At 34.7% G+C, this 17,235-nt stretch overlaps 2 protein-coding genes and 1 long non-coding RNA gene across 4 annotated transcripts; 1 reads left to right on the forward strand and 2 right to left on the reverse strand.

Annotated features, from left to right (window-relative positions):
* Positions 1 to 11: 11 nt before the first annotated feature.
* Positions 12 to 4,783, reverse strand: LOC100679245. The gene is made up of 5 exons (XM_003426175.5): positions 4,383 to 4,783; positions 3,342 to 3,450; positions 2,095 to 2,175; positions 843 to 1,129; positions 12 to 714 (listed from the first exon to the last, which is right to left on the reverse strand). The coding sequence occupies exons 1-5, from the start codon at positions 4,530 to 4,532 to the stop codon at positions 661 to 663; spliced, it is 681 nt and encodes a 226-aa protein (XP_003426223.1). The 5' UTR covers positions 4,533 to 4,783; the 3' UTR covers positions 12 to 660.
* On the forward strand, positions 3,542 to 8,232 carry LOC116418376. The gene is made up of 2 exons (XR_004228390.1): positions 3,542 to 3,754; positions 6,731 to 8,232. It is a non-coding gene; the product is annotated as an uncharacterized LOC116418376 (long non-coding RNA).
* Positions 8,233 to 8,882: 650 nt separating this feature from the next.
* LOC100115668 lies at positions 8,883 to 13,070 on the reverse strand. Of its 2 annotated transcripts, none has more exons than XM_001600367.6 (5): positions 12,671 to 13,070; positions 11,824 to 11,920; positions 11,667 to 11,735; positions 10,586 to 10,995; positions 8,883 to 9,825 (listed from the first exon to the last, which is right to left on the reverse strand). In XM_001600367.6, the coding sequence occupies exons 1-5, from the start codon at positions 12,833 to 12,835 to the stop codon at positions 9,763 to 9,765; spliced, it is 804 nt and encodes a 267-aa protein (XP_001600417.2). In that variant the 5' UTR covers positions 12,836 to 13,070; the 3' UTR covers positions 8,883 to 9,762. The 2 variants fall into 2 exon arrangements, with proteins under 2 accessions (XP_001600417.2, XP_031789462.1); XM_031933602.2 differs by lacking the exon at positions 12,671 to 13,070 and adding an exon at positions 12,007 to 12,414.
* Between the last annotated feature and the right edge of the window lie 4,165 nt (positions 13,071 to 17,235).

Here is a 17,235-nt window from a genome sequence, read left to right on the forward strand (position 1 = left end):
GTAAACAGGAAATTATCAAAAGTACAATAGTACACTTTTATTTTTTCCATTTGTTACATCCTTTATAGATTCTTTATTTTTACATTTAAAAAATAACATTTATTTTTTAATATATGATTTTTGGTGAATACAAAAAATAATAATCGCTTTTCTCTAATGCTAGATATGTTACACTTGCATAAATTCTTATAGAAAATATATATTTAAAATAATCTTGTGAGCTTATACTTTTATCTATTTCTTCCGTTGTTGACAATTGACTAAACGTATATATCACTGAATGAAATATTTCTGCTATCAAGAGGCATCATATCATGATCACACTTTATTCATACTAAAATTAAAGACTTTAACTTATATGAACAATTTTTTTTATCATATAAAAAGTATGAAATCTAATTATTTTCATAACTTTAAAATATTGGCGCAAATAACTTTAACTTTCATAATTCACGTTCCAGATGAAATGGAACGGTTATATGATATTAAATCTTTGTAACTAACAAAATCCAACATTTAAAATTATTTTCCTCTTGCATACAGAAATGTTTTATCCCCTGATTAACATCATAGTAGAATATACTTTATTTTTTGTTTAATATACATACAATGTAATATCTTTTATAGGTTTAGTTGAAAAACGATATTTTCATTCAATGACTAGGAAAGCTCACTGATTCTTCTCCACAGATCCGGATACGCCATGCCATTCGCCTGCAATAAATTGTGAAAGCCTTAATGTGTACATATAAAATTTGTTTATAGTTTTGAAAGTTACATATAAATAAAAAGCAAAAAATAATATAGACATTGTTTTTTAACTAATTTAACTAAACACCAACCTTTTCTATTTCGTCTACCAGCTTTGAAAAATCATTTAATTCTGCATTAGTATTAAGTTCATCTTGTGGCATCGAATCCTTAATTTCATCTGAAAACTCTAGCCGTGACTCCGCATTTTCATTTAAAAGTTGCAGATACGATTTTTTCAAATCGTTGTATTCATTCTGTAATGAATCGAATCTGTTATTTAATGAAACATAATTTTCCTTTGCTTCGTCCTTGTGGTTTTCATCTCTTTTAATTTTCTGCCTTAGAGCCTCTAAATTAAGTTTATATGAATTCATAGCTGCAAAATGTATAAATAATTGATTCATATTGTCTAAACAAACATGAAATAATGTATAATAGTATATTTACGATGACATAAATAGTTAATTATGGCCCGGCGTGTATCAGCACCCGAGAGCAGCGTATTGGATTACTTCGTTGCTCCCTACGAAGAGTAGCACTGTTCAAAATTTTCAACAAAAAGTAGCACAATTTAGATTTGCCGCGAAGACTAGCATAATTCAGATTCTTTATATAAGAAAAGATTCGTTATTTTTTAAATAAAAACAAATATTATTAAGGCAAAACTAATAAAATGGCAAGATTATTTAAACTGCTGAAAAATTTTTAAAAGTTTTTTATATAGGAAGTTTGAATTAATTAAAAAATTGTATTTCTTATAAAAATCTTTAGAATATTAAAATAAAAAGAAAATTCGGCAATTTAATTAATCTTGCCATTTTATTAGTTTTGCCTTAATAATATTTGTTTTTATTTAAAAAATAACGAATCTTTTCTTATAAAAAGAATCTGAATTATGCTAGTCTTCGCGGCAAATCTAAATTGTGCTACTTTTTGTTGAAAATTTTGAACAGTGCTACTCTTCGTAGGGAGCGACGATTTATGCCACGAATATCATTCGCTATTTTATAGCACTGACTAGCATCAATTCGCCGTCACGCCTACCCGTGGCATTAACAGCTCATTTTCGCACCATGCAGTTACAAAGGGGCTGATATATGTCACCCAGTGTTATAAATAATATATAATTCATGAATAAGAGTTCTATCAATATGTATGTTTAGAATAATATATTTCAAAATTTTTTGCGTGTAAAAATATGGTAGGTATAAACAAACCCTGTGAATAGTATCAATATTGTCATTATATATTAAATAAAAAATTTAAATAAATGAACATGAAGTTAAAAAAAATGCAATCGGACTGTATGAATTAAACAATATGTACGTGTGGTAATCTTACCTCGCAATTGTGCTTCTTGGTCAGTTATTTTATTAGAATACTGCTTATTTAATTCTTGAAGTTTGCTTAGCTCGGTGTCAGCTAGAACAAATATTACGATAATAGAAATTAAGAAATGTTCTAATAGTACGAATTTTAGCCGGCCTTTGATTCGATATTTTTAATTGTAAAAGTATACAAATATTAATAAACATTCGAATAATCTATGAAAAAAATTGCTTGAGTGTCTACTTAAACGTCTATAATTCTGAATATTCTGAAATAATCTCGATAAAACGAGCGATAAAATCTGAATAGTATTATAATCACTCTATATTTTAATTTAATTCACAATTCTGCGCATATTTTACAGTACTGGGATTTAAATTAATACACTATACATATTTCATATAGGTATTCTTTAGCAGTATCTTTTAAACTCATTAGATTATTCATACCCCCACCACAGTTTCACCTGTTTCAATTTAGTATTCAAAGACGCTAGTTCGATAGCTAAATAATTGTCTGCTATACGTTCAACGTGAGAATATAATTGCTATATCGTCAGTAAAGTAGATTCAGACTAAATAAACGTTTAGCAGACGCTGTGCCGCACATGTATACTCATGCGATTATATATAGAATTTGAGACATTACTAAAAATTACTTGATTGCTGTAGCAATTTTCTTATGCTATCTGAAGAGAAACGACTCTATGGAAAAAGTATTCGAGGTATTAGCGATGCCTTTTATTTTTTAATATACGGAAACCTTGATATTCTATATTCAAATAATAATATTGAAATTAAAAAATAATTTAATCAGATATGGAAAATGATATTTCATTGATGTTCGTTTTAAAAGCTAATGCTAAACTTTCACTGGTAAACAATTCCTGACACAAACTAGACATTTTAATTTTAATAGGAACACTTGAAAAAAATCTAGTATTTATTGCTGGTTGTCAATTGATTTTATCATCAGTATTATTTGCCTAAAACATAATTAAGGACTAGACTTTATAAAAGATACATTAACACGTCAATAATAAACGTTTGAACATTAGATATAACAGCTAGATTTTCAATGTTCCTTAATACACAATACACATCCTTGTTTAAGGGTCGAAAGCATATTATTGATTTCCAATTATTGTTAGTTGTTATTTTCATTATTTCCTACTGTTTTGATTATTCGTGCGTACAAAAGTAGTATCTATAGTACACTAATTTGGAACAACAATTCTTTGAAAGAAAAAATATCCATACCTGCATCTTCAGAGCTCGTACTTTTGCGGAAAGTTCGTGGTTGTGTGAAAATAATGTAAGCACCCAGTACAATGATTAGTGTCAGTGAAGATACCAAGAGTATTCGTATCTACGGAAAAGGTTATTTTTGTATAAAAAATCCATAACTTTCCTTTAAAAAAAAAAGGTTAAATATAAAATATTGTTTGAAAAATGTGCTATTTGCGTAAAGAATAGATCGACTGAAGATTGACGTATAAGTTATTCTAAACGCAGATTATCGAGCGTTTTTTTTTTTGTTATCAATATAGTGTAAACAACGCAATCAGAAGTTTTTTTTAACGCGTATGAGTGTATCCCTTTAAAAAGGATTCAAGTCGTTGTATCGATCGAAAGTGAAAAATACGAAGGTGACAACACAACATGCGATTAAAGTAATTAGAGCAATCAATAAATTGAATGACACCTTTTGCCCGTAAAAATCAACAAAGCGGTCTAAAATCCCCTAATCGATAACTGAATCCTGCGAGTGTGTCGCTTGTCGCGTATGAAAACATTGATAATTAAATCCGTCAAAATAATATGAAGAATAATATTAATGCGCTCTCACAGTTTACTAAAATTAACTCTCCACCTCGATCACCCCAGCCGCGTTTTCCGTCTGTATCATCATAATAAAATAAAGCCATGAGCAATCTCCAATTTGTCGCGCTACATTGTGCCAGCAGCTTACAGAGACGCGAGCTATCGGGTCAATACGGTATTATCAGTGGGCGAATAAATTCACGCGCAGCGCGTCAGTGCTTCGAGGCTCAAAAGTCATCGAGAGCATGGTAGAGTTCCAAGCGAGAATCATCCCCTAATGACGCCAGAGAACGACTACTCCCATATTCTATAGAAAAGCGCGTACACAGTGGCGTGCTGAAGGTCAGCGAGCAACAGGGACTCGTGTCAATTAGAAGTATAGATTGAGAGAGAGAGAGAGAGAGAGAGAGAGAGAGAGAGAGAGAGAGAAAGTGAGAGAGTGTGCGTGGGTGTAAAGGTGGGCGTTAAGGGACTCACGCTTTTGATTTGCCTGTTCTTTTCCTCGATCGCCTGGACGAATTCGTCGAGCTCGGCGCTCTCGTTCTGGGAGCCGGTGCGAGTGGCCCCGGCCTCGACATCCTTTTTTCGCTCCTTGAGTCGTAGAAAGTTAAAGCCCAGCCGCCCCATCGCGTGCGGTCTACTACTCTCTTCTGATGATGTCGAGCAGGCAGCCCGCGAACGCCCCGAATTGACTGCGAGCGCTCCCGTCCTAGTCCTGCGCCGGCGTGCAGCGGCAGCCCCCTTCTCTCGCTCTCTTTTGCGCTCTTTCTCTCCTACGTCATCGAAACTGCTACACTCGCGCCTTGCGGCGGCGCCCCCGCGAGCTACGATATGGGATTCCCGATACTGTATATATACATGTATATACACGATGGGGTCGCACACGCGCGGTGGTGCTTCATTCCTGGCTATATAGTGTTTACGCTCTCCTTGCGCGCGCCTTCGATCGTGAGGTAAATAAACTTTTTGAGCCTGGCATGCGCGCGGGGAAGAAGGGTACAAGGCGGTCAATCGCTTATGCGGTTCACGTACTTCGACTGATTGATTTTTGGAGTGAAGCGTTGCGTTTCCTACACATGGGATATAAACGACCAGAGGGACTGATGCGGTTTTGATTTTCTTGTTTCCGGAGGTGGTGGATGGTGTCAAAAGGGAGCCCAAAAGCCATCGAGACTCGCCAGTATATTCGAACTTATCCTGATATGATGTATTTATGATAGTGATTCGTTAGATTATTTCGACGCTATTTGGGGTATTTAGGACTTACGTTAGTCACGAATAGGCACGATTTGCGGATTTTAGCAGTATGTGTCATAACATTTTATACGATACTCGTGACTTAAATGGTTTAGTTTTGCACGGCGCTTAGCGCCCTCGCTACGCTCGGGTGCTAACTGCGCAAAGAAGCGTTTAAGTGACACGTATTGTAATATACTATTGGTAGGAAGGAAAAAATTTTTGTAGTGCGACTTACCAACGTTTCAACTCCACCCTCCCCCCCACACACACACACGCACACTATAGACCTCTTTTTATAATCTGTTTCTCTGACTATAGGTATACACACAATATAGGTACATAGATTACATGAGTGCTTAGTTTATTCGCAATCATCATACAGCATTAATTTACGAAATACATATATTATGAAACTTATTCTATGCCTAATTTTTGTCAGAATGATATAGTCTACATATTATTATCGAGATAAATATAGTATAACATAAATGTAAGTAGCTGCAGGCACTTTACAATTCTTCATTGTTCTGCTGTGAATTCAATTTAAATGGTAAATTTTACACAAGCTAGGCTTATGTGCGTATATTGTGAAGCAAAGATATAATATATAAGGTGTATTGTTATTCATACCAAAGGGCGTAAATAAGTTTCTTTTTAGACGAAAAGCTCATCTCTCGTCCTTGGTTCACGATATATTATTTTATAGTTAGCGACAATTCTTGAAATACTGACACAATATCGTCGGTCTCTACGAAGACTAGCACAGTTCAAATTTTCCAACAAAAACTAGCACAACTCACGATTTGCCACGAAGAGTAGCGCAGTTCAGAAATGCCGCCAAGAGTAGCAACTCACATATTTCCCGCGAAGACTAGCACAACTCGTGACTTAAGGTTTAAGAATTCTATCGTCACTTATAATTCTTTCAAGATATCCATAGCCAGCAACAGTTAAATTACTTTTGATTAAGTCTTCAATTGTATCTATGTTCGAAAAGGTACAAACTGTAAAAATAGCGCTAATAATGCTTTGAATAAAAGTGTTAATTGCAAATGCCAAAATCATGCAAAGAATCAATAAAAGTTTTCCATGTAAATCAGGTGGTAAAGTTAAAACAGAACCATTGATAAATAACTGTATGAATTCTAGTACAGCTTCTGATGCCGACGTATTCAAGATTTGTTTTAAAATTATTGCATAAACTAAAACAGTTGTAAGTAAAAGCATGTAAAATTTCAGTGAAAATATAGTTGCTAATTCATCTGTAAAGGCCATTGCTCTTTTTAGTGTTATGATTTTCATGTCTCGTGAAGACATAATCAATGAGAACCATCATTAGCTGATTCCTTAACCGTAACTGTGGCATTTACGTGTGTAAAAACAGTACACAGGATTTTATGAAAATCGTTATAACGGAAGATATTATCATCTTTGTTTAAACTTATTTTTAGGTTGTAGCCATCCAATTGCTTTATCTTGTTGAAAAATAAATTGCCTGTTTCGGAATTTAAAAAGTGATAAGTTTTGTCTTTTCAAAATAAAATAATTACATCTGAATTATATTTTTATCACCTTTGACTTCACAGGCTTGGTTCCAGGGAAGTTCGTACAACGTCCAAGATGTGCCCACAAAATGGTATGACGACGATGATTCCTTTATCCATGATTTTGGAGCTACACTTGCATACGGATTAAACTATACAGGAATTTTTGACCGTCCAGATTTGTTACATAGATACATGACCGATAAAAGATTGTAAGACCAGGCAATATTTAAAAATGCGCTTGCCATTTGCAACTACTCACTGAATTGAAATTGACAATGAAAAAGTAAGCTTGATGGTTCCATCAAAGTGAGTCTCTTAATTTCGATAAGATGATTGGAAACTTTGTAACATTCGAAACAATAATACATGCGCTAGATATAGGGTTGTTTTTTATCTCAATATGAGTAGTGTTCCATGTAAGAACTTTTTGTCGTCTATATTTTTTTTAAAAGTTTTCTGTTTCGCTAATTTCAAACAGATAAATTGGAGATTGGTTATCAAACACGATTTTTGTAAAAAGTGAAGTATCATCTCGGTTTACCAAAACAATAGCATGTTTCATATTTTCTACAAAACAGCTACTATCAAATCTCATCTTAGGATAATAATTCAAATGATTTACTGCTGTATAGCAAAAAGTATTAAGTTTATAATAGATAAAGGTACTCACAGTTTCTTGCGATAAATAATCCTTTTTCACTGTCATACTATTGATGTATAAAGTTTCGACACATTGTGCAATAACTTTTATAATACAAATATTGAGCAATGCGCATTTAAATGTCATATTTATAGGTCAGTGACATAAAAGTTTTGCAAACGTGTTTGCACTTTTTGATGAACCTAGGTACTTCTTGACGAATACAGTAGTTTTGGTCAACTGCGAAGTTTTTTAAAAATTCCAAATTCAATGAAAAATCTACAGTACAGTAAAGCGAGAAAGTGGAGGAGAACAAACTTTGTAGGCACGCGTTTTTCCTCACACACTTTGCAAACAAAATTGATTTTCTAACATTTCTAACAGTAAATTTTCCTATACTTTTTACTCATTTTTCTGGCACACATTACAACTGTTTGTTCGAAAAAATTAAAAAAAAAATTAACCTGTCGAGTTTATCTACGTGTTTACTTGACAGTTTATTCAAATTTTCTAAACAACAATGTATAAATAAGCTCAATATGTAAACTGAAATCAATGAACTTCCGTGATTAATATTATTTGTTTATTCCAACAATTTATTTTTATCTGAGTTTTGTAGATGCGTTCTTGTTTTATAACTATCATTGAATTATTTCGAACTATTCTATTTTCCTAGGATGAGTGCTTGCACAACATACATAATTATAAAATCTATGAGCATACATATAACTTAAGCGGTTTTTGATTGCTAAATATAATGTAAGTAAATGGATAGACCTATTTCTAATGCAACAGATTTTCAAGTATTTATTTGTATCTTCTCTGGTAAAAAAGTTAGCTTATATAAACCAATTTCGACAACTATCGTAGCTAATACCGTCACGGGTTAGCTAACTTTTCATTTTTAACAAAATAAATCAAGTAAGAAAAGGCAAAGGTATTTTCTTGTATAATTCAGAATAAAATAATGTGATTCTTAACATATTATCTTGGTACACTAAAAATTGTAATATCAACGAATATAGACTTGGTATGAGTCTATATTCGTTTATCTCTAAGGAAAAATAAATGCAAATTTATAAAATCAATAAGCGATTCGTTTTTTCCAATGTCTTTCTTTTACTGTTAAATAATTTGAAATAATTTAATTTATCTATTTTCTTATTTTATATATATATATATATATATATATATATATATATATATATATATATATATATATATATATATATATATATGATGATGTTATTTAGCAGTTACATATAAATCAAAGCCCTGCTCGTCTTCACCTGCCACGCTTTATCAGATTTTTCTTTGTAACAATGTATCTTTTATTCTTTTAGTTTAAAAGCTTGCCAAGTGAACTGGCAGCCACATCGTTTCTGATATTTAATGTATGTAGCAACGTGATCTGAACATGCAAATACATGTCATATTCAGAATGATAACTAAAGATAATCAAAGCTTATTAATAAACAAATACAATTATCAATCTCATTTTTCAACTTGATAAAAAACAATTATTTAAACTACAATAAATGTACTGATGTCTTACCATAAAAATAATTTATTACAAAACATCTTATTTTATCACAAAATATTTGGATTTTGTACAAATATAAATACATGAGTTCGATGATTGCAACAAGTGTTAACATTTCTTGTGTAAGAAGCTGCTGCTTTAAACAAGTTTTCTTACATTAGTATCTAGTTTAGTTTTTTATACTAACCAAAAAAATGCCATTGTGTCAAATTGACTATGAAACGCAGTAAAGGCGAGTGCCATTTTCTGGCATTTCCTTAAAGAGAAATATTGTGGAATGATATTACGATCATATATTTTTTTTTATAAAAATGTAACTATATATAATCTTTTATCTCATGTATTAGTACGAAATTTTTCTTTGATTAGTTTATGAGAAAATAATCAAAAATAGTTATAAAAAATGGAAGATTGTTATGTAATACGTGATATATTGATTGATTTTCCAGCATTGTAATTGTACATTTTCTGCCTTTTAATATTCGTAAAATTTTACGATATCATGTTTTAAAATTTTTCGAGAGATTCATACTTCAACAGATTTAAACATATTTTTGTATCTAGTTATAATACGTAATGAGTTGGGCCACTAAATTTACCGACCCAATTGAATAAACTACTTATTTTTAACGTGAATTTTTTACTCATAATACTAGCGATTTTTTTCAGTAAAAAAATTCGATATATTGGTTAATTTTATCGGACTCCCAAACATTACAAAAGTTTAAACTTTGAACGTTTCAGTGAATCCCATTAATTCACTGGTGAGTCATACGCATTATAATTTACATCTAATTTCCAAGCAAAACTTTCTTTGTTTAAAATCTCTTCGTAATTGGCATGAGTATAACATAAAAAAACTTCGTAAAAATGTTTCTCGTTGGTCCTTTATGATCGGAAAGCTTCGTCAGTTTTCTTCATAAAGCCACCTAAATTAAAAATGGCTGCGCCCTGAAAAATATTAATGCTTGTGAATAAAAGTTACATAAAGTAAAAATATTAGAGATTTTTATATATTGTAAGCATGAAAAGCTAATCTACAAAAATGCGTTTAATTCCAATTAATGTTTTAGAATCTCATAAACTTTTTTATTCGTTGTAAAGCTTTGAATGTTAAAGTTTTACACCTGCGATTCACCGATAAAAGATCAAAACTGCAGAATAATCTATCACAATAAGTGCTAAAAAACAAATCTATAACTAGATTTGAATAAATTATATTTCTGATAAAGCAAATAATCAATTTTAATTAGAATCAACTAATTTCTGGTGGATCTTATAACAGAGGATAATGTCTAGAGAACATTAATATTATAGATGAGTAATCTACGTTATAATGCTATTCGTTAGATTTTACAGTAAAATGACAACATAAAACTAAGCTGTACATACAAACATTACTGCTACATACTAAATTCCTCGACAGTTATTCGACCCTCAGGTGTGCGTGAGTGAAAAAACAATGCGCATCCTCGTGGCAAAAGTAATAAGTACATGATTCAAGCTTACATAATAGACAGGTCGTTATTGAAAATCTGACATACGGACTTTATTGTTATATTAAAAATTCGAATTACAAAACTCTAACATCTCAAGAATTCAACACAAAAATAATCATTATGTACATGTTCGATAATCGACAATATACTTTTGGAATATCAACTCCATTTCAGAACGCATCGGCTATAGCGCTGCCAAAAATGCGACCTACATTCTCGATATCCTTGACGATGTCGTTGATCTTTTTAAGCCGTTCGGGATCGAAAAGGCTGCGGGACGGCGCCGGCGTCGTGGCAGCGAGTTGTCTCTGTCCGGCTACTCTGAGCTTCTTATTGCTTTCCTCGAGTTTGGCCACTAGTTCAGCGCGTTCGTCCTCGGCTGCCTTCAGCTGCGCTTTGAGGTCGGTCTCCTTGCGACCGCAGTGCCTACTGATGATTTCCGTCTCCCTCTGGAGGTTTTCGAAGCTCGTACGAAGTACGTCGTAACGCGTGCATGCGCCTTCAATCTCCTTGGAATGCTCAGCGCGCTCCTCCGTCAGCTGTTTCTCGAGCTTGGTCAGGGCGTCGTTTTGGTCGCGCGTGCAGTTGCGCGAGCGTTCCTCTCTCACTGCGTCCAGCACAGCTAATGAAGCGAAGAAGTTTCGTGTTTTTATCATAGGAAATTGTTTTGGTGGGGGAGTAGGATAGACGATTTCAATTTCAAGGCCTCTTTTTTCAAGATTCAAAGCCCGTAAATACAAGTTTAATTTTTTGAACTTTGTGTTTTGAAGTTGAAAAATTTTAAAACGATTCTGAGCCTGAGATAGTAAAAGAATACTCACAAAAGTGCAAATATGCAAGCTTTGTAATTTAAGCAAAAACAGACTGCGTTGTCGGAAATTTTCTGCAGATGATTCGATCAAGTTGGTTTTGAATCATAACTTTGTATGTAAAAATAAAATGCCAAACAAAAAAACTCGGTTGATTTTCTATCTGAGTATTCGTGTTTTTAGAAATTTTCTGGAAGAGCAACGTTTTTATTTCTGCACTGCTAGCTGAACTAGCTGAATTTTACGTTAACGAAAGCCCAACGCGTGCGTCGAGGCACGAGTGTCCTATCATTTTACTCTTCAGTGTGACGAAGACGATGATAAGATAAAGCTCTTTTGTTTGCATCCTACATCAGTATTAAAAAAATCAACATCAAGTGAAATTTAAATCGCCCACCCGTTTTATATAAACACAAACGTGTGCTCAGTGTTGAATTAAAAACTCCAAATACATTTTTCTGAACATTCCGAAGTCAATATTTACCATCGTATTGGCCCTGTAGAGCATCGAAGTGTTGAGAGTACGACTCCAGCTTATTGATATTATGAGCAGCTGAAAAATAAACCATTTCGTTATAAAGTCATTCGGAAATTCAAGTGTATCGACATGTACGAGAAACGGAAATATTTTTTTTCGTTACCTGATTGCTCGTTGTGCAAAACTCTGGATTGCGTGAGCGCGATGAATCCGCATGCCACAATTATGACGGTCGTTAAGCTGATCAACATGAGGCGCAGCTGTATACAAGGAAGAAAAATTACTCTTGCTGTCATTAAAAATCTCGACGTTGTGTTTTAGTTTTTCGCAACAAAAAAATACATACTGCGCGTTTCTTCGAACGCTCGATCGGTCGCGTATTACGTAAGGAAGAACGTCTGAATTTCATGCTTGACATAAAGCTCGACTGTCTGTGCGGTTAATTTACCGATAGCTATAATGATTTTCATACTTTTATGCAATTCCCCCCGACAAGAGCCGTTCGAACGCAGAGAACCGATCGCCACGATTCCCCGAATCGCAGTATATACGTACACGTGTTATAGCGGCTAATGTTTGCACGCGAGCGGAAAAAACCAGCGTCAAAGAAGACCGACGAGCTGCCGAACCGTTCGAGGAAGAAAAGTGGCCTGAGCTCTCGAACGAGGGGAGCCGTTGCTTCTCGGACACCCGGTAGATTGGAAACAACGCAGCGAGAGAGAAAGAGAAACGCGCCTCAAATCCTCCCGACTGCAACAGAGCGGCGAGAAGAAAATCCCGATTCCACGTCGAACGAAGCGCCCGCATGTGTTCCACTATATATGTGTATATATACGCAACACAAACGCAGTGATCCGATCCCACGACGTGCGATGCTGCCGTACACTATAGCATAAAACGCAAATCCGCGCGCGACCTCGATTTACGTACGCGGCAAACTACTTCTCGTGCGCAGATCACACATCAGGAACGGCAACGGAAACGAAGGAGGCCAATTTCTCGAGACTCACGGTTCTGATTGTCCTGTTTCTCTGCTCGATGGTGAGCAGCAGCTCGCAGATCTCGACGTTCTCGTTCTTCTCGTTCTGCTCGTTCTGTTGCTCGTCGGGTTCGCCATCCTCGACGCTCTTGCTCTGCTCCTTCGGCTGCATGAAGTTGAAACCGAGGCGGCCCATTTTCGTCTCGCTTTAGATGTATATACCTGCTGGCACTAGCGCAACAACAATAACAATAACAACTTGGCACTGCTTACTATACTCGCGCGGAGAACTGCGTGTGATGATGCCGCGTCGACGAGCGCGTCGAGACTGCTGGCGACCTGGCGTCCCCGCTCTGAGCTCTCTCTTCTTTGGTATAGGTAATATGTGTGCCCGCAGCTCATCGCTTGATGGTGGGGACGACGCGGCTCGGCTGCGGCGTGACACACTAGACAGGCACTTATACATGAATTATCGGCGTATTACGTCGATTGGCAGACGCCGCGGACAATTGTTTTTTAAGAATAAATGAACCGCAGATCGGGTGTGAAAAATTTGAGTCTAGAAAATCTCATCGGTTGTTTTCAACTCGCTGACAATCTCCGCATGGATAAATTGAAGATGAAAACAATCTTTATGATTGAAAGCGTCAGTGATGTCGTCGATGACATACTCGAATTCAGGTTGCTGTTGTCTCACGATACTATGCATTATGGTGTGCCAAGTGTAGTTGTATTGTCCGGCAAAAAAAAAACAAAAAAATGGCAATTTAATTGGGCAGTATTACTTCAGTGATTATTAATTTTAGTAAAATACTTGTCGTTTGATTGAACCATTACTGTTTAACGACATCAAAGCGTGAATCTTTCTTATTTATTTATTTATTTATTAAAAATTAAACGGGCTAAAGTGCCTTTTACATATAACTGAGAATACTATTATTAGTTTACTATCTACAGAATAAGAATGTTTTTGAAGTGTTATGTTATGTTAAATAGACTGAAATAATAAATACTAATAACTCCGTTAATTTATATTAAATTATTATAGTATAATGTCTGAAGAATTTATTTATAAATTGAATAATAACTGCAGTACATACCTATATACATAGAAAAAAGAAATTTAGTAGAACATTATTTATTTGCCGTCTTTTATCCATACAAAGTGCAACAAAGCGAATAAATGAACAAATGAATCATATTTTCAACAACAACAACAACAACAACAACGCTATTCACTTGATTCTGAAATGAAATTGTTTTGAAGTGTGCACTACATATTTTTTCACAGTAAATATATTTATGCGTCTTCAGTTATTGTTTTTCTATACTTTTTAAAAATTTACCATACATTCGAACACATAACAAATTGGCAGTGGTTCCTTTTAATACATAAATTAATTAGTGAATTCCAAATTCATTCAGAGTGTAGTGCAACAAAGCAACAGCGCTTACGACGAGCTTTCGACGTTCGAGTCCCCTACTGTCAAGCTTCGCCTCCAGCATATCCTGGTACTTACATGGGAACATGCCCTTTTTGGCACTACCTCTTTATTCTTTGCGTAAAACGACATCCTCTCAGCGCCGACGGACAGCTCTTGCCTATACTATTTCTCTCGCTCGTAGCATTCGACTTCTCGGAGCAGCGACAGAGCCAGTCACGATATAGGCAATGTAAATACCGAAGGTGCAGTGATCTGTTACGCCCACCTGTAGCTGACCCATCTGCGCGTTGATGCCTCTTTCGACTTGTATTTCCTGCAGCGCCAAGAGTTTGAACAGGTGCTGATAGAAGATAAAGAACACGCAATCAGCGTATAGATTCTCGCCGAACATATCCGCATCGGTTATTGAACAATGCTAAATTTAGGAGACTAAGATCCGTTATTCTAGCACCGTGATCCAGCATCAGCCTCAAAAGCGAGACTATATGTCAACACCCGGCCCAGACCTGCAGTTAACCGAACGCGAAACGTAAAAGCTATTTTCATTGCATTCTATATTTGGATTTTTCCAGGGGGTTGAGTAGACCATCGTCAATATGTATAAGATCACCGCATGTATGTATCTACCCCATCTTTTATAATACCAATATATTTTTTTTCAATAAAAAAAATGCGTCAAACCCGCTGTTTAAAATCCAAACATTTCTTTTATGTCGGAAATTCTATATAATATGCCCCCGCTAAAAGATTTTTCGCAGCACGCACCCTTGAGGAAAATATCATCGTCCGAGCGGCAAACTTATTTTTGAATAAAGTCTGCTATACTTTCGGCTCTTAATGCATAATGTACTGATTTACCATTCATCATTAATTTTATTTTACATGAATGGATATTATTAAAACAGAAATCCAACGGTTCACCTGATACTTACCCTGAATACCAATAATAATAAGCGACTATAAACACATGATATGAGGTCAGTTTTTAAATCGAATCAAAAATTAAAACTGTTGTTTGTTCAGTGGGTCACCATCAGCTTCTCGAGTTCATCGAGACATCATCAGGTTATTATAAGCTCACTATTTAGAAGCGTACGCGAGCTTTTCGTACATATCTTTGCACAGATCGAGCCAAAGATGTTCAGCACGACTAAAATCATCAGGCGACACCGTAATAACGCAGCAAACAGAGCACATTTTATACAACCGATTTATGCGCGTGTGATGATCGGGACTAACGGGGCGATCACTCGTGGATGGAAATATTAATCGTGCGTTATTATAGGCTTCCGGTGACGATGCCGTAACGCGCGTGCGACGATTTTTCTTTCTTTTCGATCAATTGCGAACGTTGGGAAAGGTTTTGCCGAGGAGAAATCGAGCCTAGCGGTGAACTGTTCTAATTAGTTTGGAAAGGTTGTACTTTCCTCGACAATGCAATGCAACGCAAAGCAATTGTTGTAATTATTATTTTTTTACATCTCAGCTATCAAGATAAATCGTGTACATACATACGATGTACAATCGTTTGAAAATTATGACGGAGTATATATTTTATGATATTTACGGTTCCATCATTGAAGTTATCTTTGAGCACGTCATTGTCTCACTTTATCATTGAAAAAATAAAAGCAATAGAACGAGATCGCGAAAGCCAATGAACTCTTTCTTCAGGAGATTTTTACTTTTGGAGTTTAACACGAAATAATTCTCCATTAAATATTCAAAACATTTTCAATTGCTATAAGGATCACGACACTGAAGTGTATGAGTCAAAATTAGCTAACGAATTCAAAACACGGTGAAACGTAAATACACCACACCAACATGTTTTGATAACTAATATAAGTCGTTTCTCCAGAAAAAAGCAGGATGGCCCTTACTCTCAATGCAGCTAACACACAGAGCATGGGATTTCATGTGAGAACTTTCTCATCGCCATTACTGGAATTTCCCAAGTGTTTATTTGCTGAATTAGCCTCTAGAAGACAGAAGCGTGCAGCGCGCGTATTATTGTAGCTCCAGTTGCGAGCACGATCCATTATGCGTCATGAATGTCTGCGTACACTAAAACGTTTTCGCGTCCTCCATATGCTTTGTTTTCAATTCGTTATTATTTTTAGCGTGTATACGCGTGTATACATGTATGGTACATTGTATACGGTCGATATGTATGGTAATAAAGCAGCTTTTTGGATCAGTGCACCAAGCTTTGTAACGAGTATTGTTTAAATAAAGGCCCAGCTAGAATACAATTTAATTATTCAACTTGTTTCGATTAAATTTTTGCTCAACTTTGCAGACTGTATTTATAAATGATTTTATGTTATTGCGAAGAGGCAGAAAAAACTAACATGATTTTAAGCAGGAAGTACTTTTTGTTGAAACGTTGATTAAGAAGCCAGACTTCTAGTACAAGTCATCTAACGACTTTTACACGAGCAGATTAGTCACCTTCTGTCATCCACTAAAGTCAACGCGTTTTTCATTGCTGCGTAATTTGAGTGTACCTAATGTTAGACATAATTAGTGTTGCTAAAATTATTAAGTAATTATCGACAGTATAAAAGTCATTTACTTTGGGATTAATTGTGGAAAGTATTTTTTTATTTATAAAACCTAATGTATATTTGATCAGATTAATACTGCTCGGATTTAAATCACTAGATGCATGAAAATCAATATAAATATTAGAATACATTTATATTTTTGTTTCAATCCCATTGTACGCAACCTTTTAAATTATTCCAGATGTGCATTAATCTGTTGCGTAGACTTTATCAGTTACATATATTCTAAATTAATTACGAAACAAAGTAATTGCGTGTGTCTCAGAAACAATCACGTGCAATAGAATAAATACATATAGTAGACAATGATTTGACGACTTAGAGGTCGCTAACTATCTGGGAGTGTACGAAAAGTGATTAAAAAAATTTTCAAAATTAAAGTATAACAATGTAGATAAACTTATTAGTGACCATTTGGATTCATAGTCTTCAAAAAATCTCATTTTTCTAACATTAACATTATTGACAAGAACAAGCTCTCATCATCGGTGATTAAGTAAAAATATTAAGAATGTAAAAAGTCACATTTGAAATATTTAATTTTTTGTACTATTTCCGTTTGTCTATAACGAGAAGACCCA

This window comes from Nasonia vitripennis, chromosome 1, assembly GCF_009193385.2.
Source record: "Nasonia vitripennis strain AsymCx chromosome 1, Nvit_psr_1.1, whole genome shotgun sequence".
Taxonomy (NCBI): Eukaryota; Metazoa; Arthropoda; class Insecta; order Hymenoptera; family Pteromalidae; genus Nasonia; species Nasonia vitripennis.

Coding starts and splice junctions, on each gene's coding strand:
- LOC100679245 (XM_003426175.5), bottom strand. CDS start 4,532: ATGGGGCGGCTGGGCTTTAACTTTCTACGACTCAAGGAGCGAAAAAAG. Junction 3,451..4,382: donor AGAACAGGCAAATCAAAAGC/GTGAGTCCCTTA, acceptor CCTTTTCCGTAG/ATACGAATACTCTTGGTATC. Junction 715..842: donor TGGTAGACGAAATAGAAAAG/GTTGGTGTTTAG, acceptor AATTTATTGCAG/GCGAATGGCATGGCGTATCC.
- LOC100115668 (XM_001600367.6), bottom strand. CDS start 12,835: ATGGGCCGCCTCGGTTTCAACTTCATGCAGCCGAAGGAGCAGAGCAAG. Junction 11,921..12,670: donor GAAACAGGACAATCAGAACC/GTGAGTCTCGAG, acceptor CCTTGTATACAG/CTGCGCCTCATGTTGATCAG. Junction 10,996..11,666: donor TCTACAGGGCCAATACGATG/GTAAATATTGAC, acceptor TCGCTTCATTAG/CTGTGCTGGACGCAGTGAGA.